At 36.6% G+C, this 22,702-nt stretch overlaps 1 protein-coding gene across 1 annotated transcript in view; it reads left to right on the top strand.

The window, feature by feature from the left end:
* The window catches only part of LOC143030414 (receptor-type tyrosine-protein phosphatase alpha-like), a 292,993-nt gene that overhangs the window by 256,850 nt on the left and 13,441 nt on the right, over positions 1-22,702 (top strand). Inside the window, exon 27 of the mRNA XM_076193561.1 lies at positions 14,581-14,694. Coding sequence (XP_076049676.1) covers positions 14,581-14,694 — 114 coding nt within the window. The remainder of the gene's footprint in view (positions 1-14,580; positions 14,695-22,702) is intronic.

The raw sequence follows: 22,702 nt of genomic DNA, 5'->3' as shown, positions 1-22,702 counted from the left end.
AGTGGTAGGCATCATGCCTGTCAGCATGTTTCTCTATCTGGGTCTATCTTGGAAGACCCCTTCCCCCTTCAGAGTTTCAATGTTGGGCAAGTCATGTCTACTGAAGGCTTCTTCAACAGTTTCTTTCCATCTCTTTCTCGATCTTTCTCATGGCCTTCTTCCACCCATCATCCACTCTCAGCATCCCCTTGCAACTCTCTCTTCTTCTATTCTTTCTATGGGTCCCAGCCATCTTAGTTGGGTAGTATCTATTTTGCATAGCATGGAGCAGATGCTAATGCTTTTCCTTATATCATCATTCTTTACTGTATATTTCCTCATCTTTCCAACTATGACTCTCAGTGGTCTCATTTATGCTGCTTGAATCCTGCTCCTGTCTGCCTTTGTCATCACCCAACTCTTTGAACCATATACCGTATATACTCGTCTATAGGTCGAAATCTTCAGGATTTTTTTTTAAGCCAAAACCTAGGAGTCGACCTATACACAAGTAATAATCTTGTTAGGTTGAAATCCAGACATGACAAGAAAGGCTAGGAAGAACTCTTAGGGGCCCTACACACGCTCAGACTTTTACTCAGACTTGTCTGCAGAAACCATGTATGCGCAGACAAGTCTGAATGTGTGTAGAGGAGATTTGTGGTCTGCACAGACCACAAATCTCCTCTACACACATTCAGACTTGTCTGCGCATACATGGTCTGTGCAGACAAGTCTGAGTAAAAGTCTGAGCGTGTGTAGGGCCCCTTACCTTTTCTTTAGGTTCAGAAATCAAAATATTTACCTACTAGTTACTACCAGTAAACAATGGGGACATAAGATACATGGTACATACCAAAACATGTAAAATTCCTTCTAGATACGGTAACCCCATACTGTGGTTTTACCTGTTTGTTAAAATTCTTAGCACAAGCGAGCTTATCATACCATGTATACTATCATATTACCTGTGTATTCTAATTTTTTTTTTTTTTTTTTTTTTTTTTTTTTTTTTTTTTTTTTAGTTTCGACCATGGGCGCAATATAGCAATAGAAAATTAATTATTAATTTTATAAATTAAAATGTATCAACGTAATATGCAATTTTGTGGGCGGAAGTGAAAATAAAAAATACCTTGCTACAAGCAAATATGCTAATGAACGAAGTCGGTAGCATAGGATCGGAACGCCATCTTGTCTGTCAATTGACGGCCTCGGTGCTCCCGACAGTACCTCGCCAGGTACATTTTCTTGAAGGAATGTTATGGAGCGGAGATACATGCATTCCTTCAAGCTGCAAGAACTTTGTATACCCAGCAAGCTGAGAGAGTGGTTGAAAAGCCCGCCAACGTCTCTCACGACGACGACAACGAGGACGAGCCGGATGACATTTAATTTGCAGGTAATGATTTATTAAACACAGGTTAGATTAGTTTAGGTTAGACGAATTTATCATCCTTTCATTTCTTCGACGTCGGCATCTATTATAACAAATATGGCGTACCATTCGTCCGACACGACTTCGTTACTTACGAAATGTTTTAGCACCTTTTTTGTTTTTTTATTTCCACTCACAAAATTGCATATTACGTTGATACATTATAATTTACAAAATTAATAATCAATTTTTATTGCTATATTGCGCCCATGGTCGAAACTAAAAATTTACCCAAATTTAGTTTTCTATATGGTATATGTTATTGTTACCATTACCAAAACAATGCATGGATCTCACCATCACGAAAACAAACTGTTCAGTATTGCCAACTTGGTACTGTTACAGTGACACATGGTATAATCCTAAATATTTTAACTAAAATCCACCAAAATCGTTTTCCTTACTGTCGTCATCTTCACCACCAAACAGCTCCTCCCACTCACTTCTGTGTCGCGTATCGTCATACGGATCAACTTCATCAGCCATAGGAACATCAACATCATCTCTCTCCTCCACATTATCATTAGCCTGATCATCCGCACAGTTGAGATTACAAGACTAACTCTGAGTATTAGTTAAAATTGTTCCTAACAAAACACGCCTAGCCAGTTTATTCCGAATACCGTACTTTACTTGGTAATCTGTTCAAGTTTTTCACTCCGCTGAAATGGCAATTTCAGTGAAAGTTATTGAATATTAAAATCAGTGAACTTGAAAAAAACATAAACCAAAATACATCAGAATTAATGAAGTGAAAAAACCATAATAATCAATTGCTATACCAGGCAAGCCATGCTACTTCAAAGCATTAAGACAGTGGAATGCTCACAGCACCAAAAACAAAAACAAACCACTCGACCTATACATGAGGTATATGGAAAATTCCAGATTTTTTGGCCAAAAATGGGGGGGTCGACCTACACACTAGATCGACCTAAAGACGAGTATATACGGTATTAGAATTGGTGTCAAGACAGTATTGAAAATTATCCTTTTCACTTCTAAAGTTACAAACTTTTCCTTTATCATTGACAAACCTGTAGAGCAATGTGGAATCACTTTTATATTTATCAATAATACCCTTTTCAGAGTTTCTCTCTTCCTCTCCATGGATTTTCACATAATAGTTACTAGTCCATTTGCATTTTTCCTTAGTTCTTTTGTTTCTTGCCTTCATATATTTTTCTCATGCCATATACCTACTTTTTTTTTAGCTGTCTCCCATCTTTTGTCAAACCTGTTCTTTATATGATTCTTCTATCCACTAACCCTTGGCACATATTTATTCACATTTGAGGGATTAGGGTTTAGAGAGATTTTCCATATCTTCTTGATTTTTTCATATTCATGAATTGGATTGCTAAAAAGTGTTATGAGAAATATACATTTGGGAATGAATGCTATGAATAGATTGTATGAAGGGGTGATTGTGCTGACAGCACTGTATGGGGTAGAGACATAGAATATAAAAGAGGAAGAAAGAGTTTAAGTGTGTTTGAGGTGAAATGTCTGAGAAGTGTGATAGAGATTACAAGGTTGGGCAGAGTGAGAAACAAAGAGAGAGCAGGGGTGGAAAAGGAACTGTTAGATAGGGTTTATGAAAGAGTATCGGGATGGTTTGGACACAGAAAGAATGAGTGAAAAAAGATTAGTAAAAGAAGTTTGGAAGGTAGAGGTGGCTGGAGTGAACATGAGAGGGTGACCAAGGGTGAGATGGATGGATGAGGTAAAAGGGGCAATGAGAAAGAGGGGGGGTGTGTGTTGAAGAATAAAAGAAGGCAGAAGATAGGGGTGCGTGGAAAATGGTTTTGTATGGATGATGCTGTGATGCATGGGAGTAGTTATGTGTCAATGATATTTTGATGCAGCCCAAAGGGATTGATCTCTCTCTTCAATGTTTCTGCATGAGGGTACAGAGAGGGGGGTCACCAATTAAATGAAGTGGCCATGCTGTGGATGTGCTGTGTCTTGCTGCATTGCTTCTGACCCAGGGCAATGGATGAGATGCAGGAATGACCTGTCATCCATGAGGAGCTAAGATGAAAGGGAGAGAGGGGAGGAGAAAGGGAGTGGAATGGCTGGAGATGAAATAGGTGGGAGTGGAATTATACCTTTTGACTTTGGCTATCTCCCATGTAATGGGGAAAAAGCCCTTGGTATACTGGTATAGCTGTATTGTATGGGAAGGGGAGCTATGCTGATGGTGACCATTCTTTGTATCTCACAATGTCTAGTTTGTTCTTAAATTCTTTTATGGTGCTTGCACACGCTAAAGTTTCATCCAATTTGTTCCAGACATCCACCACTCTGTGTGGAAAGCATTTTTTTCCAGATCTCTTCTATAACTGTCCTTTTTGAGTTTCTTTTCATGTCCCCTTGTTTTCCTTCTATCCCACTTTAATAGGTCTTCTCTGTCAAAGATTTCAATGCCTTTCAGGATTCTGTAAATTGCTAATAGATCACCTTTTTTCTTTGTTCCAGGGTTGGTAGTTCCACTTTAGACAATCTTTGCTCATAAGTCAATTTTTAAAGTGTTGGGGCCACTTTGTTGTTGCCCTTTGGATTCTTTCTATTTTCCTTATATTCTTTTTGTATTGGGTGTTCATAGTGTCACAGCATACTCCAATCTTGGTCTTATCAGTTTAACCAGTATTTTCTTTACCATTACCTCATCCAAGTAATTAAAAGCCACCTATATTGATCCTATTAAATTGTAGGTTTCTCCCACTATTCTGTTTATCTGTTTGTCTGGGGACATGTCTTGGGTGATGATTACTCCTAGGTCCTTTTTGGAACCAATTTTCTTTACGTCCTTTACACCAATTTTATAGTGTCCTGATTTATTATTATTATTTTCTTTTCTTTTTTCCAAATTCCATTATACTACATTTCTTAATGTTGAAGTTCACTTCCCACTTCTTAATAATTTTTTGTGTGGTATTTTATCAAATGCCTTTTGTAAGCCCGGGAAAGCACAGTCTGCCCATCTGTCCCTTTCGTGGATTATATCTGTTAACCTTGAATAGAAACAGATCAAATTTGTGGTGCATGATCTTCCCTGTCTAAAACCGAATTGTCTCAGATTTAATGTATTGTTCTCCAGATGTTTAGTCCATCTACTTTTCATAACTTTTTTTTTTCAAATTTTGGCGATTGTACGTGTAAAGGAGACTGGTCTATAATTTGTTGGGTCTTCCTTGATTCCCCCTTTATATATTGGCACAATATTGGCATTTTTCCAGTCTTCCAGTACCTTTCCTAATACATTTTGTCTATTAGTTCATCTACACATTCTTTTAGTTTCCAGTTTGCAATTCCATCCAGGCCGTGTGATTTTCTGATATAAATGTTAATTTTTTGGTCCTTTATTTCTTTCTGTGTCACAAATATTTCTTTCATTCAGGGGATCTTTCTCCCCTTCCTTCATCCCAATTGTATTTACCTAGTTGTATCTACCTAGTTGTATTTTACGGGAAGGGGAGCTATGCTCGTGGTGTCCCGTCTTCATATCTCATTTTATCTAAACTATTTTTAAATTCATGTATTGTTTTTGCACACACCACTTTCTTGTCTAGCATGTTCCAACTGTCTTACTCTGTAAGGAAAGCTGATCTTTTTCAGATCTCTTCTATAGCTGTCTTTTTTTATTTTCTTTCCATGTCCTCTTGTATTTCTATCATCCCATTTTATCAGATTCTCTCTATCAGTAATTTCTATGCCTTTCATGATTCTGTAAATAGCTATCAAATCTCCTCTCTCTCTTCTTTGCTCTTGTGTCTGTAGTTCAAGTTTTGCTAGTCTCTCTTCATATGATAGTTTTGAGAGTGTTGGTGCCAATTTTGTAATTGCTCTTTGTATTCTTTCAAGTTTTTTTATACATTTTTTGTACTTGGTGACCATATCGTTGCTGCATATTCCAATCTTGGTCTTATCAGGGTGATTAGAATTTTCTTCACCATTTCTTCATCCAGGTATGTAAATGCAACTTTGATTGTTCTTATTAAATTATAAGTTTCTCCAAAAATCTTATTTATATGTTTCTCAGGTGACATATTATTCATAACAATGACTCCCAGGTCCTTCTCATTTTCCACTTTTTTTATTCCTTCTCCCAATTTATATGATCCTGTTATTCTGTTTTTGCTTTTTCCAAATTCCATTATACTACACTTTTTTGTATTGAACTCCATCTCCCACTTCCTACTCCATTCCTGTACTTTATTGAGATCACTCTGTAGTGATTCACAATCTTCTTCCGTGTTCACTCTTTTCAGTAGTTTTGCATCATCTGCAAAGAAGCTCATATAGCTTTCAATTCCTTCATCCATATCATTAATATATATAGCAAATATTATTGGGGCCAGAACTGTTCCTGGCGGAACACCGCTTATTACTTCATCCCATTTTGAGTGTTTGTCTCTTATCACTACTCTCATTTTCTTTTCTTGCAAAAAGTCTTCCATCCATTTAAGCAGTTTGCCCTGTATTCCTCCTTCAGTTTCTAATTTCTTAAGCAACTTCTTATGTGGTACTTTGTTAAAAGCTTTTTTTAGGTCTAGAAATGCACAATCAGCCCATCCATCTCTTTCTTGTATTATATCTATTAGCCTTGAATAGAAACATATTAAATTGGTGACGCATGATCGTCTTTGTCTGAATCCAAATTGCCTTGGATTTAACACGTTTTTTTTCTAAATATTTTACCCATCTACTTTTGACAACTCTTTCACAAATTTTTGCTATTGTACTTGTTAGAGAGACTGGTCTATAGTTGGTAGGGTCTTCTTTATTTCCTCCTTTATATATGGGTACTATATTTGCTTTTTTCCAATCTTCTGGAACTTTTCCTTCTTTCAAGGAACTGTTTATTATGCTATGTATTTTGTCTGCCAGTTCATTCCTGCATTCTTTCAAAATCCAGTTTGCTATTTCATCTGGTCCATGCGATTTTCTGACATCAAGATTACTCAAGTGTTTCAGTATTTCGTTCTTTGTTACTTCTATTTCTTTCCTGGGAGGGACACTCTCTTTCCATTTGATCTCTTCAGGTTGTATGTTCTCCCTTGTAAACACTGATTTAAAATGTTTGTTCATAATTTCCACCATTTCAATTTCCTCTGTGTATTCAACTCCTCCTTGTCTTAATTTCTCCAAGTCTTGTTTGTTTTTCAATTTGTTGTTTACAAATCTGTAAAATAGTTTTGGTTGATTTTTACACTTTTCTATGACATCTTTTTCATATTTTCTCTTTTCCTCTCTGCACGTTTGTACATATTCATTTCTATAACAAGTATATATTTTCCATTTCTCAGGCCTTCTGTCTTTTTTCCATCTAGTCCAAGCTTTGTCTCTTTTGTCTTTTAACTCCCTACAACTTTTATTGTACCAGCATTTTACATATTCTTTTTCTTGTTTTTTGTCTTGGGACATACTTTTCCACTCCTTTTTTGTACATTTTTGTCAAAATATTCCATTTCTCTTCCACTGTTGTTTCTTCTTTGTATATTTCTTCCCAGTTTTCTTTTTGAAAGAATTCTCTTATTTTTTATCAAAGTTTGTTTTTTCATACATCATTCTTCCTTTTCTATCTTGTTCATTTCTTTTCGTGTATTTTTCTTCATTTAGTTCCAGTTCAATCAATATGTGGTCACTTTTACTTATTGGTGTTTTATATTCAATCTTGTCCACTATTCTAGGTTCAGATGTAATTATTAGGTCCAGTCTTGATTGTTCTTCCTCATTTCTATACCTAGTGTTCTCCTGTATCCACTGTGTCATTGTATTGTCAGTAATTATCTCAAGTAGAGCGTTTCCCCATGAGCCGTCTCCACCCTTTACTGTCATCACTTCCCAGCAGATTTCTTTGCAATTAAAGTCGCCCATCAAAACTATTCTTCCTCCATCTTCCATTATCTTATTTAATGTTATCTTTGTGTCCTCTAACATACTTTTATGTTCACTCTCTTCCCACGAGGCTGTTTTCGGAGGCAAATAATTTATCACAAACTTTCTGCTCTTCTTATCTCTGTCTTCCACTTCTATCATAATCATCTCTACTGTATTCTTTCCATATGTGACACACCTCACGTTTATATCCTTCTTAGTCAGGAACATAACTCCACCCCCTTGCTTTGTCTCTCTGTTTCTAATCCAATAATTATATGCATCATGTCCTACACTGTTGGGTGGTAGTGGACCTTTTAATTTTGTTTCTACAATTCCCATTATGTCCGGTTCTTTTTCCTTCAAATAATCATTCAGCTCATTCAATCCTGTAATTAATCCATCTATATTTGTGTAAGACACTTTAGTTTTCTGCCACTTCCTTTGTGTTCTCTGTTTCCCTTTTGTTTTTCTCTTGTATGTTGAATTTCCATAGTTTCATATTCACTACTCTCCAATAGAATCTCTCTTTTTCTGACTGTTCTGTTCTCGTTTTTTTCCTTAGCTTCAAGTCTTTTTTTTTTTTTTTCTTCCTCTCTTTCCTCTTTATTCATTTCCCTTTTTATCCATACCTTTTTATATTGTTCACTTGTTGCTAGTTTCCCTGTTTTGGATAAGATATTCTCTGCTGTTGTTTGTGACCTGAATTTAATCTTAATTGGTCTGATCTTATCTGTACTATACTTTCCGAGTCTGAACTTCTCTTTGATTTGTTTCATTATTTCTGGTTCATCTTCCTGAACTAATTGTAGTAAACTGCTTAATTTTTCATTTTCCTCTTTGATTCTTGAGGTTCTATCTAGGTTATGTTTCTCTTCCATTCCTAATATAATTATACATTTCTTTTTGTCTGCTAAGTCTCTTACAATATTCTCCTTCTGTCTCATCACTTTGATAACTGAGTCTTCAGTTTGTTCTTTCATTTGCTGTTTAATTATATCAGTAAATGCAATTTTACTGTTTTCTTGGATTGTCCTCCAACCCTTAGCTTCTTTAGCTATGGCTTCTTTGTTTTCTTTATTATTCCTCTTTAATTCTTCATTCTCCTTTTTTACTTCTCTTAACTGTCTTTTTAGTTCTTCTATTTCATCAGTTAAGTTTTTGTTCGCCTTCTCTAGTTCTTCCAATTTTTCAACTCTCTCTGCAATTTTTGACATTTTACCGAACCTAATCTCCCAATGTTCAGTCATTTGTTCAAGTTTTTCCTCCAGTTTTGACAGTCGGGCGAGGTTGGTATCCGCCGCCCCCTCATTAAATCCTTGGAAATTATTATCCTCACCTTCCATTGTACTGCTCATATCTATGTGTATGTTTTCTTTTGTGAATACAGATTTGAAATGTTTGTTCATAATTTCAGCCATTTCTATGAGTATATCCTCTGTGTATTTCATGTTCCCTTGACATAGTTTTACTATTTCCTGTTTATTTTTTAGTTTACCATTTACATATCTATAGAATAATATAGGTTGGTCTTTACATTTGTCTGTTATTTTATTTCATCTTTTTCATATTTTATTTTTTCTTCCCTGCATATTTTTATATATTCATTTCTTAGGTTGATATATATTTGCCACTTTCCATTTTTTTTTTCCCATCTTTTCCAAGCTTTGTCTCTTTTATCTTTTGCCCCACTACATTTTTTGTTATTCCAGCACTTAATGTACACGTTTTGGTACATGTTTATCCAATCCTTCATTATAGATTTCTTTTAATATCACCCATTTCTCTTCCACCTGTGTTTCTTCATTAAAGTTTTTTCCCTACTCGCTTTTTGAAAGAATTTTCTAAATTTCCCAATATCCATTTTGTTATACATCAGTCTTCCTTTTCTATGTGTCTTGTTTCTCCCTATATATATTCCCCCTTTAGTTTAAGCTCAAATAGCATGTGGTTACTCTTCCCAATTGGTGTCTTGTATTCCATTTTATCCACAATTTCAGGCTTTGATGTAAATATTAAATCTAGTCTCAATGGTTCATCGTTATTTATATATCTGGTATTCTCTTTCACTAATTGAGTCATTGTGTATTCAATGGTCAAGTTGTATGTTTCCCCAAAGGTCCTCTCCACCTTTCATTGTCATCTCCTCCCAGCATATTTCTTTAGAGTTAAAATCACCCATAATTACTAGATTTCCTCCTTTCAGCATTTTATATAATGTATGCCTTGTGTCTGCCAACATTTTGGAATGGTCACTCTCTTTCCAAGAACATGTTTTCAGGGCATCATAGATCACCACACATTTTCAACTTTTATCATGATCAATTCCACATTATTTTCTCCTGTGATCTTCATCACATTTAAGCTCTTAGTCAAAAACATGACTCCACCCTGTTTTTCATCTCTATCTTTTATCCAGTAATTATATAAACTTTTTCCAACACTATTTGGTAGTAGTGGATCTTTTAATTTCGTCTCCACAATTCCCATTATATCTGTTTTTTCCTCCGCCAGATAATCATTTAATTAATCTAATCCTCAAATCAGACCATCTATGTTGGTATACATTACTTTTATTTTATTTTATTTTTTTCCTCCTTGTTTTCTCTTTCCTGTATTTACTTAGTTGTATTTACCTAGTTGTATTTTGAGGGAAGGGGAGCTATGTTCGTGGTGTCCCGCCTTTGTATCTCACAGTGTCTAGTTTACTTTTAAACTCATGAATGGTTTTTGCACATACTATTTCATTATCCAGTTTGTTCCAAGTGTCCGCTACTCTACGTGGAAAACTGTTTTTCTTCAATTCTCTTCTGTAGTTATGTTTTTTATTTTCTTTCCATGTCCTCTTGTGTTTCTCTTGTCCCAGTTTAGTAAGTCCTCTCTATCGAGTATCTCTGTGCCTTTCATGATTCTGTAGATGGTCAGTAGGTCACCTCTCTCTCTTCTTTGCTCCAGCGTCGGTAACTCCAGTTTAGCCAATCTCTCCTCATATGATAGGTTTGCAAGTGCAGGTGCCATTTTTGTTGCTGCTCTCTGGATTCTTTCTATTTTCTTTATATTCTTTTTGGTACTGGGTGGCCACAATATTGTTGCATACTCTAGTCTAGGCCTTATCAATGTAACCAATATTTTTCTTATCATGTCTTTGTCCAAGTATGCAAATACCACTTTTATTGATCTTAGTAAGTTGTAAGTCATTTGTGATAATTACCCCCAAATCTTTTTCAGATCCTGCCTTCTTTACCTCTTTGGTTCCAATTGTATATTTTCCTGATATTCTGTTTTTGCTTTTTCCAAACTCCATTATGCTACACTTCTTAGTATTAAAGTCCACTTCCCATTTCTGACTCCAGTTCCATACCTTATTCAGGTCTTCCTGCAGTGCTTCACAGTCCTTCTCAGTTTCTACTTATCTTAACAGTTTGGTGTTGTCCGCAAAGAAGCTCATGTAACATTTCACATCCTCGTCCATGTCATTCACATAAATAGTAAACATTATTGGTGCCAATACAGATCCTTGCGGTACTCCACTGATCACCTCTTTCCAATCTGAATATTTTTCTCTGAGCACTACTCTCATCTTTCTACCAGTCAGGAAGTCCTCCATCCATTTTAGTAGGTTCCCTTGTATTCCTTCCATGTGTTCCAGTTTTTTGTTTTGTTTTTAACTTTCTGTGTGATACTTTGTCAAAGGCTTTTTGCAAGTCTAGGAAGGCACAATTTTGGTATACCATTTTCTCATCCTCAAGTCCTTTTTTTCATTAGCTTCATTTCTTTGGTGTCTTTTCTCTCTCTTTTTCTTCATTGCTCATATCCTTTTTATCCATAAATTTTTGTAGTTTTCACTTTTTGCCAACTTTGCTGTTTTTGCTAATACTTCTGCTATCATTTGTGATCTTAATTTAATATTTAGAGGTCAATTTTTTCTTTAGAGTGTCCTATACTTCTATTTCCTTTTCAATTTCTTGCCCCTCATCTTGTACCTCTTTCAGAATTTTTTCTTTCTTTCTCATCTTTTTCTCGTATCTAGCTACATTGTGTTTTTTAATACCATATACCACTATGAACTTTTTTTATTCCACTGTGTCCCTGACCCAATTTTGTTTTCTCTTTGATTACTTTAATAACTGTTTCCTTTGCATTTTCTTCCACTTGTACATTTTTAAATGCTATATATACATTTTTTCCTAATCTAATTTCCATTGTTTTTTTTTTATTTCTTGAAGCTCTGTCTCCCTCATCCTATCTCCAACTTTCTCAGTCACTGCTTTAATTTGTTCTTTTACATCTCTTCTCAAGCCTCATTTTTGTTAGTATCTTCATTTTTCATCCTTTCATTTTCATTTTTTACTATGTTTAGTTCTTTTTTCAGATCACTAAGCTCTATTGGTTTGTGCATTTTGTGTTTTTAACTCACCCATTTCTCTATACATTGCCATGCATTCTGCTCTTAGATCTATAATATCTTTCTTTAACTCTGTAATCTCTTGATCCTATGAAATATTCTTATACCTCATCTCCCTTTCTAAATCTATACTTTTACCTAGTCTTCTACCATCTCTTGCAAAGCCAGAAAATCCAAAATAAGTTTCTTCTTTATACCTTTGGTTCCAGTGTGCCATCTCAATATTACACCTTTTCTTGGGAATGACACCTAATAGCAATTCAACCCTGCTCATATCTAGTCTTTTAGTTGCTTCACCATATTTCTGTCTACCATGACCATCCTCCATTTGTGTTTTCTTTTTCTCTCACTAATTTCACTCTATCAACTCATTTCAGGCACCCATTAAACTTTCCCTTTCCCATATAAATACCAAACTAGGCGTTCATATCCTCCAACTTAGTGAAAAAGCGCTGTAAAAGCACTGTACAGTACTCCAGAGCTTGTTCTAGATGTCTGTTCCAGTCAGTGGTTCATCCATGTGCATGTATGAATTCCATTTCATTCCAAAAAATGTACACAAACCAGAGAAATTTGTCTTTTCAGATTTTATCTGCCTTGTTTGTATGATTTCTTTTTTGGTACCATATTTTCTTGTATCAATTGGAATTATGCTCCATGGTCATACACTTCAATGAATGAGTGATATCAGGTTTTGTAGCAGCAGGTTCTTGAATACAATGATGCATATGTATGCATTATGAGCCATGAGTGGGGTATATGAGGATGCCAGCATTGGCTTCCTGATTATATTCATATTGTAGTTGTAGTTGAGTGACCCCCACATTCTATGAACAGGCTCGATCCTGTTTTCTGTGATGTTATATTTATTCAGGGTGAAAGAGAATAAGTATAACAGCAGTAGCTTTATATTTTGTAATGCTTATATTGTGATGCATCATTGTAAATCAGGCAACCTGATGTATTTTTTACCTAGTTGTATTATACAGGAAGGGAGCTATGCTCATAGTGACCCGTCTTTGTATCTTTCAGCATCTAGTTTGTTCTTAAATTCTTGTATAATTTTTTCACACACTGTTGCCTTATCCAATTTGTTCCAGACATCAACCACTCTGTGTGGGAAACCTTTTTTTTCAGATATCTTCTATAACTATCCTTTTTGAGTTTCTTTTCATGTCCTCTTGTTTTTCTTTTATCTCACTTTAATCAATCTTCTCTGTTGAGGACTTCCATCCCTTTCATAGTTCTGTAAATGGCCAATAGATCTCCTCTTTCTCTTCTTTGTTCCAGGGTTGGTAGTTCTAGTTTGGACAATCTTTGTTTGTATTTCATATTAGAGAGTGTTGGCACCATCTTTGTTGTTGCTCTTTGGATTCTCTCTAATTTCTTTATATTCTTTTTTGTATTGGGTGTCCATAGTGTCACAGCATACTCCATGTGGTGCAGCGAACTGGGGACTGCGCAGATTAAATGGACAATCAGCATCTTAGCATCCGTGACGTAGACAGACTTGGGATGGAAGGTTATTTATTCACAGGGATGTTCAATGCCACTTTATTGCAGATCCGATCCATCACGCAGGATGGACCCAAAGGAATTTCGATAGTTACGGTGAAATGATGAAAACTGGAAATGGGACTGTAGTTACTAAAGGCTAAAAGCTACACATGATATAAAAGATTGCAAAGGATGCACTAGTACACTCTAAACCTAAAATATAAAGGGTTTTACGACTTACTGAGTTGGCTACAAGAGGGGTGTGTACACCTTTCGAGTTTCGAACCAGACTGGCGCCTAGATGCGTGACGTGACATCAAAAACGGCAACCGGTCTTTACACACCTTCTTAATTCTAATTCTTAAAGTGAACATTGTACAAAATGCGATGTTATCTTGCGACACGGCTTGCAGACTTACTGAGTTGGCTACAAGAGGGGTGTGTACACCTTTCGAGTTTCGAACCAGACTGGCGCCTAGATGCGTGACGTGACATCAAAAACGGCAACCGGTCTTTACACACCTTCTTAATTCTAATTCTTAAAGTGAACATTGTACAAAATGCGATGTTATCTTGCGACACGGCTTGCAGACAACTTACAAAGGTGGGATTTCGAACAGAGGAGGTCTCTGCTTGAAATACACTTAAAATAAAAGCATTACAAAAAACAAAATTGAAAACCCCTTCCGAGGGGAAATGAGCCTTACGACAAAAAATATGTAAACATGGAGATACACGGAATTATAAAAAGGCCCCGTTACTGCTCGTAACGGCACACTCCAATCTTGGTCTTATCAGTGTGACTAATATTTTCTTTACCATTACCTCATCCAAGTAGTCAAAGGTCACCTTTATTGATCTTAGTAAGTTAAATGTTTCTCTGATTATTTTGTTAATATGCCTGTCTGGGGACATATCTTTGTTAATAATTACTCCTAGGTCCTTTTCCAAGCTAACTTTTTTTACTTCCATTGTACCAATTTTATATTGCCCTGATATTCTATTTTTACTTTTTCCAAACTCCATTATACTACATTTCTTGATGTTGAAGTTCACTTTCCATTTTTGGCTCCAGAATATTTGACTTGTATTGAAGAAATTATTGATAAATGTGACTTAACAATATTTAACAAAACTCTTGGAATTTTCATTACCACCTACTCTTCTTCCTCTCATTTACCTCCTTGCAATTAAAGTCTCCCTCCAGGATTTGTTTGGTCACTTTCCTTCACAGAAAAGATGTTTCAGACATCTTTGCTTTTAATAGATTCTTCCCCAAGTATATCATATGCATTGTTGCACATTCTGTAGTTTAAAATATGTAGTCCTTTTCCTTTTTATTATCCAAATGTAACATTTCTTTATTTTCTTTGACCAGGACAAATATATTGCCACAGAACACCCACTGCCCCACACCCTACATTCCTTTTGGCGAATGGTATATGAAAAGAATGCTTCACTTGTGGTTCTTCTGACCAATATTGAAGACGAGGTAAGTCCTTTTGTACAAATTAAAGACCTCTGATAGGTTCTGTTGAACTCTTAAAAGTGCATATCTGTGACAACCCAAATTAAGTTCAAGACAAGATATATGGTGCAAGTAAAAGTCATGTAAACATATGATGGCTTAACACTTATCCCCACTAGATAGAATAATTATATGTTTATCCTTACTACATAAATCAGAGTATTCATTTACAAAACATCATAAATCATTACCTTTTAATTATTCCAGGCAGGGACCAATGATGGGTGCCTGCTAATATTCCTTTGAGATGAACATCAGATTCAACTCCTTGCTCTTCATCATTAAATAACCTTTAGAATTGCAGACACAAGTGGCTGGTACCTGATCTCAAGACTGTGCCCAAAATCTCTGTCAACTGCCACTTTTCCTCCACTTTTTCACACACAGAGAACTGACAACTTGTATCTGTTCCCTTTCTTCTATTGCTAGTAGTAACATCAAAATAGACCCAGAGATCCACAATAGTATAATACAGACAGTAGTCAAAATATTTCTTTCAAGAGATATCTATTGGAGAGTCCAAGGATTCATGTTTACTACTGGGGCTGTGGATTTCCAGTTGGTGAAAGTTAAAGCAAGTGTTATTATTATTGCACCAATATCAATGAGACTCATTGCTCAAAAAGTACAATGGTAACCAGGGATTTACTTCATGATATCTCAAATCAGAGGAGTTTCCCAAGTAAACTCAAGATCTTGCTCTGTAACAAATGGCTCAACTGAAATTGGTAATAATTTAGCTGAGACATCATATGATGACATCTCATAAGGACATGCAGATGTATCACAAAGTGAGGCTGAAGATTCTCAAGTATTAGGATACTTTATATGCCCACAAATCAGAACAACTTCTAAGAGTTTATTTCATTAATGTGAAGGTCACTGTAGCTGGATTAGACAGACAAACCCGAGCCTTGGAAGAGATTATTTTAGGGCCTTAAGAAACCTATCATGAGGAGTTCAGAGATGGCTATGGATAGTAGTGATCTAATAGAGCAAAGTGGTGTAGGAAAAAGACCTCATTTGAATTCTGAAGTGTCTTGTGATTTGGAAGCCAAACATAAGGACCTTTAGACAGTACTATTGTATCTTTCAATTCAAACCAGACCAAAATTTGTATAGTCAAAACATAATTGCCAGCACTGCTACATTAGCAATGTTTCCAGATTATGGTGCACAAATACTATTGAAGGGAATGAGCAAATTTAACAAAGAAGATCTATTGATTTGGGATAAAAGGGAATCACAAGCAGGTCCTGCCTCTTAATATTCAATTACATCTCATTTAATCCATGTATAGTTTTAGCTTGTGCTATGTTATCTCCTATGCTATCCCAGACTTTATGCATCTGTATAGAAAATATGAAAGCATATTTATCACAAGCTTCAGACATGTGATCTCTTTCTGTATTCCTGACCGGTTTCGCTTGTAGCTTCTGCAAAACCGGTCAGGAATACAGAAAGAGATCACATGTCTGAAGCTTGTGATAAATATGCTTTCATATTTTCTATACAGATGCATAAAGTCTGGGATAGCATAGGAGATAACATAGCACAAGCTAAAACTATACATGGATTAAATGAGATGTAATTGAATATTAAGAGGCAGGACCTGCTGATTTTCTTTGAAGCATTTTTCTCATTAAAGCTATGTTTCTCAACAGTGCATGACTTAGCTAGGCTAGGTATGATAAATCAGATAGGAACTAAGACTCCATGAGTACAGATGCTCCTCTACTTACGTTCATTCATTTTACGTTTTTTCGATTATACGCTTGAACCGACTGTAAAAAAAAATTGTAAAAAAAAAAAAAAAAAAAAAAAAAAATGAGTGAATTTTTTAGTTTAGCGTGCTCTCCGTAGCACGAGACATTCAAACGATACTTACACATGACGCTGCGTCCATTGTTTACATGGTACAAACAACAGCCTGAGCATGCCTTGCTTCTTCTCCTCCCCATCTCACTTTGTTGCTTGAATTTAATTTATTTGAAATTAATGTTATTATTTTACAATGTTATGTTTATAATTATTTAGGGGTGTTTTATAAGATACGGTAATAGAATTTATGGATGTATAGTACAGTATGAACGGTCATACATTACTGGAACATAGAGTAACAACTTACGTTCATTTTCACGTTACGTTCGGCCGTTCGGAACGTAACTAAAATGTAAGTTGAGGAGCATTTGTATTACTCCTTTCCTATATACTACAAGTAGGTAAATCCACAGAAATACAAAATCAATTGCAAAGGACTCAAAATGATCAACAACAAGTACCTTCATAATGTGGTCTTATGAGATGGGTGTAAAAGAGAAACATCCCCTGTTGCTCTTCAAGATCTATCAATATCCTCATCTCCATTTATAGATGCAGCCAGCCCCAGTGGGTAGACAATTGTTTTCACTGGGCCCAAGATCTCTATAATGTTCAACTGAATTTCCTCCACCTTTTCAGGAAAGAAGAGATAACAAGTGATTGCTCCCCTCCACATACTCTCACAACCTGGTGATATAGAAGCAGTCCCATACTAATATAATGCAGACAGTCCAAGGTTTCAAGCCAATGAGACTTGAAACAACAAATATCATTATTATTATTATTATTATTATTATTATTATTATTATTATTATTATTATTATTATTATTATTATTATTATCATCATCATCATCATTATCATCATTATCATCATTATTATTATTACTATTATGACTATTGTTATCATTATTATTATCATTATTATTATTACTATTATTATCATTATTATTATTATTGTTATTATTATAATTATCATCATCATCATCATTATCATTATTATTATTATAATTATTACTATTATCACTATTATTATTATTATTATTATTATTATTATTATTATTATTATTATTATTATTATTATTATTATTATTATTATTATTATTATTATCTTTATTATTATTATCAAAAAGTTGGAGATAACCCAGCTGTTGTTTGCTGACAACAGTACACTTGTGGCAGGATCAGAGGAAGAATTAAGGAAATTAGTGACAGAGTTTGGGAAGGTATGTGAAAGAAGGAAGTTGAAGATAAATGTGGGTAAAAGCCTCTGTATTTGAGTTGATGTATTAAATCTCGGCCGTGACCTGAACAGTTCCTCAGTCCAGTATCTAGTATAAATATTTTGCCTTTTAATTTTTTTCTTTTCACTTTACAAGGAAAATGAAATGGTGAGGTGTAAAACTAATTCACATGATATAAAAATATACAATTTACCTTAGCCTGATGTATATGGGATACATGCGGGGCACAAGCGAGGGAGTCAGAGAGATGCCAATTCTCACATCTCATTTTATGCCATGGCTGCACAACACGGCCATTTATATGTCATGGACTAACCTCTATACTTGAGTTGATGCTATTCTGGCTGACTTGATCTGGATAGTCAATGGTGCTCCTCCCAAAGGCACTCCTCTTCAGGTTCACAGTGAGCTAGGCTTGTTTTAGTCTGTCAAGTAAACCCCTTAACCTGTGCTTGTGATCACTCCATGTGTCAGAACACAACTATGTCATCCAAGTATGCTCTAACACCTGGCAACCCCTCAACCAGCCAATTTACAAGGCACTGAAAGGATGCTCCATTATTTTTCATATCAAATAGGGCCACTTTGTATTAAAAGTGCCTGTGTGAGGTAACAAAAGCAGATATTTCAGTAGCTCTGCTTGTAAGAGGGATCTGATGATATCCCTTCATCAAGTCTAATCTTGACAGAAACTTTGCTGCTGCAACTTCCTTGATGAGGTTGTCTATTCTGGGGAGAGAGTAAGGGTCCACTTGTGTGACTGAGTTCACCTTCTTGTAACCAACACATAGTCTCCACTGACCTCCGGGTTTAGGTACCAACACAGCTGGTGAAGCCCAAGGACTAGTACTAGGTTCCACAAATCTTTGATCCACAAGCTGCTTTACTTCCTTCTCCATGATCTTCTTCTTCTGGGGTGACAATCTATAGGGATTTTGCCTCACTGGTTTGGCTCCATCTTCTGAGATGACATCACGTGATATTGCTTGAGTAACGATGGGGCATGAGGAAAAAATCTCTGCATTCTTGCAGAGGAGTGCTTGGACTTCTTCATGCATCTCTTCCACTAGTGATGACAGAGGTCCCTCTAATGCCTCGCTTGTGTCTGACCTGTCCAAATCATAAAAGAAATTAAGATCCCCAATATCTGAATCAAAATTCCCATCTGATTGCCCTGTCTCAATCATACCAACTGCCTTATCTACAATCCCATTGAATTTCCTCAGAAGATTTATGTGCTTGTTGTATGACTGATATCCTTATCGGGATTTGGATCTGGTAGTTATTTCGACCCTTTCTCTCCAGCACCTTGAATGGTCCCTCTTATTTCAGATGCAATGAAGTTTTCTAAGGAGATAACACAAGTACATAATCCCCAATATTTAGCTCCTTTATAATTTCCTCCCTATCATAATAATCCTTGTAAGAGTCTTGAGACTTTTCAAGATTTCATTTTGCTATCTCCCTAAGCTTCCTCAACTTCTCGAAGTTAGTACCAACTAGCTTTGGGTAAGAGGTACAGTGAGACCTCTCATTAACGGACGTTAACTAGCTGTGTTTGCTGTGTTTTCACTGTGTTTTCGGTGTTTTTGGTGCTGTTGTTTAGTGCGTGCAATCACTATGCCACCCAAAAACCACTCCAAAACACCGAAAACACAGCGAAAACACCGCAAACACAGCTAATTAACGTCCGTTTATGAGAGGTCTCACTGTACTTCCTTCTTAACTCTTTGATAGCATCAGTTCGTATAAGGATGCAAAGGGTTCTTGCAGGGTTCTCCCAAATATCAATTAAAAAGGAGAAAGTCCTAGACCCTCATGTACAGTTATTCTAGTGGCATATAACAGTAAGTCTATGCCATCATCCCAATCCTTCTCAAACTCTAACACAAATGCTCTGATCATGTGTTTTAAAATTTCATGGAATCTCTCAAGACTCCCTTGAGAGACATGCTGACGTGATTACATGCTCTATATTGAAGCCTTCCAGGGCCCCTTCCAATATTCCATTTAAAAAGTTAGTGCTTCTGTCACTTTGTACCACCCAAGGCGTACCCATCTTACTGAAATAAGACATTAAGGCCTAAGTGATTGTCCTACCCTTTATGTTCGGAAGAGGTATCGCTTCAGCATACTGTGTGGATTGGCAAATTATGGTAATGAAAAAGGACTTCCTTGACTTAGTCTTTGGGAGAGGTCTTACACAGTCAATCACTTCTCTACTGAAAGGTTCCTCAATGACAGGAACTTGGCACATGGGTATCTTCCTAGGAGTGTCATTTGGTTTCCCAGTCACTTGACACACAACACATCGCCTAACCACTCTCCTGACATCTTCTGACAACCAAGGCCAAAAGGAATGCATCAAGATTAATTTTCTAGTCTTGGTGATGCCAAGGTGGGCACACAAAGTTGCATGAGCTGGCCTCATAATCTTCTCCCTGATCTTCCATGGAACTATGATTTGGGTAACAGCATCACCTCCTACCTTTTCTGGTGCCCTTATATTTTCTCAGAAGTACACCATCTTGCATGACAAACTTGGTCTTGCTGCCTTCCTCTTCTTCCTGCTCCTCCTCCTCCTCAGCTGCTTGGTGCACCTCCTCCAGCTCCAGGTCCTCCTGTTGTAGTCGAATGAGTCCTTTCCTATCTGTGGCTTCCCCAAAGATAATTTTTTCTCCTTGGGCATTGCCTCCCTGGTCTCCTTCATCTTCTGCTGCTACCTGCTTCTTCTCCTCTCCATGTTCGTCTTTTGAATCCTGTAGGACCTTATCTGCATCACCTGCTCAAACAGGGGGTTTAGGTTGTCATCACCTTGTTCATCTTCCTCTCATACTTTCTTGGCCTTGGCTCAGGTGACGATCACCACTGAGTCTGCCATATCAGCACTGTCATTTGTCTGTCTGGTCATTGGGTCATTTACGATCTTAAGTCTAACCTGGACTATCTCTCCTACATCATTTCCTAGGAGGACATCTATTCCTTTCAGTGGAAGTTCCACTACTCCCACTTCAACGCTCACTGTCTGACCATCTGTTTCAAGTAATACCTTAGCTATGGGTGCTAATGTCATCACTCTTCTGGCTAATCTTATGATGAACTGCCCTATGTGCCTATTTTCTAATCCTGGTATCACAGCTGGTCTCACAATGGTGTGGGATGCCCCTGTGTCTTGCAGAGCCTTCACCCCATATTTCTTTTCACTCCCCTCTATTCCTATCTCGGCATCTTTCACATAAGGTAACCACTCTTGGCTGACTCCTATATTTTCTGTCTTGTCTAATCTATTTTCACCTACACAGCAATTGGTATCATCCTTCTCACCTGCTACTTCCTCTCCTTTGTCTTGCTATAGTCCTTTCCTTGTCTCCAGTCTTGTGTGTCTCCTTTTCATTTCCTTTGGGACAGTTTTCCATCCCATGATTGTAGGCTCCACAGGTGTAACATATACTCTGATTCACATCCCTCCTGTTTCCTTCTACACACATTATTTCCTGCCTAGTTTGCTTGTTTCCCATTTCGTGCCTGCACCTTTGTTCACTCTGCCTAGCATAATAATCCTGACTTCTTTGCCCAAATCTTCCACAGCTAAAACATAGGACTGGTTTCCTCCAACTCTCCCCTATTTGTAGCCTCATGCATCTTTGACTCACAATCTTTTCTCACTCCCCTGAGTTTGTGTCACACTTACTTTTTTTCTATTCTTACTTGTCCTTAACACAAAATTTTCTGCAAAGCTGGCTGCCTGTAATAAGGTCTCACATTTCTGCTTGGTTACATATAGCCTAGCCTCATTGTTCAACAAGTTTAGGAATTGTTCACTTGCAAACACCTCCATGATTTTCTCAACAGTCACTGCACCATCTGCATGCATCCATTTGTCTAAGTCACTCCTCACATTCCTGGCTAGATCCATATATCAATGACCAATATCCTTCCTAGCTTCTCTGAATTTCTTTCTGAAGTACTCTGGAGAAATCTTGTTTGCTTCTAATATTTCGCTTTTAATCTGTTCATAATCATATTTGCCATCTCTATCAAATACTGTGAACACACTTACGGCTTTTGGGGTTAGGCTAGTTCATATCATTGCCGAAAAGAGGTTCTTTCTCCATCCTAATTGTTTTACTGTGCCTTTGAATGTAGAAAAGAACAATCCTGGATCCCTTTCCATAAATCTGGGGATAAGATGACTCACCTTTATGATACTATTCTCTACAGTTCTCTCACTACTCACCCCAATTGACCATTGCGTAGGCTACCCTGCTCCAACCCTATCGGTTTCCCTTTGGGACTCTGCCCCTCATCTAAAATAGACCTCACTATGCAATTCAACACTAGGTTCCCTACTTATTCTAATTCCACTCATATTATCTACTATGTTATAACATCTTCCTCTTTCCGGTGGAGGTCTTTCATTATCAATTCTAACTTCCTCCATGTAATATCCTCTTCTTAATCTCAGTAATCCTTCACCTATGCTATATTTATTCCTGTTATCCTCAATACCATAATGTCTGTCCTTTACCTGTGGGAATCCCTCGAAATCGTGAAATTCTGCCCCCTGTCTTAGATTGACTTCATTATATTTCTCTCTTATTCTATTGTCTTTCCTATCATCCTTTCTACTATGATACCGGTCCCTTACCTGTGGGGACTCTTCGAAGCTATGAAACTGTGATCTCTATCTTAGATCAGTTTTGTTCTGTCCCTTGTTTCTATACTTATCATCTATTCTGCTCTCACTCCTACCGTCTCCTACATCATAAATATCTGAGTTATTGTCAATACTATTCCAGTTGTTTGACCGATATATTTTCTTTCTTTGCTTTGTATGTCTAATGTGTGAACAACAAATATGGTGGATGCGCTTCTGTTTCTTTGATTGATTGCAGTTTAAATTGACTCA

The sequence above is a fragment of the Oratosquilla oratoria genome, chromosome 12 (genome assembly GCF_046742065.1).
Source record: "Oratosquilla oratoria isolate Oo_2021 chromosome 12, ASM4674206v1, whole genome shotgun sequence".
NCBI lineage: Eukaryota > Metazoa > Arthropoda > Malacostraca > Stomatopoda > Squillidae > Oratosquilla > Oratosquilla oratoria.
The sequence above is the reverse complement of the archived record's forward strand: the minus strand, read 5'-3'. Positions and strand labels throughout refer to the sequence as shown.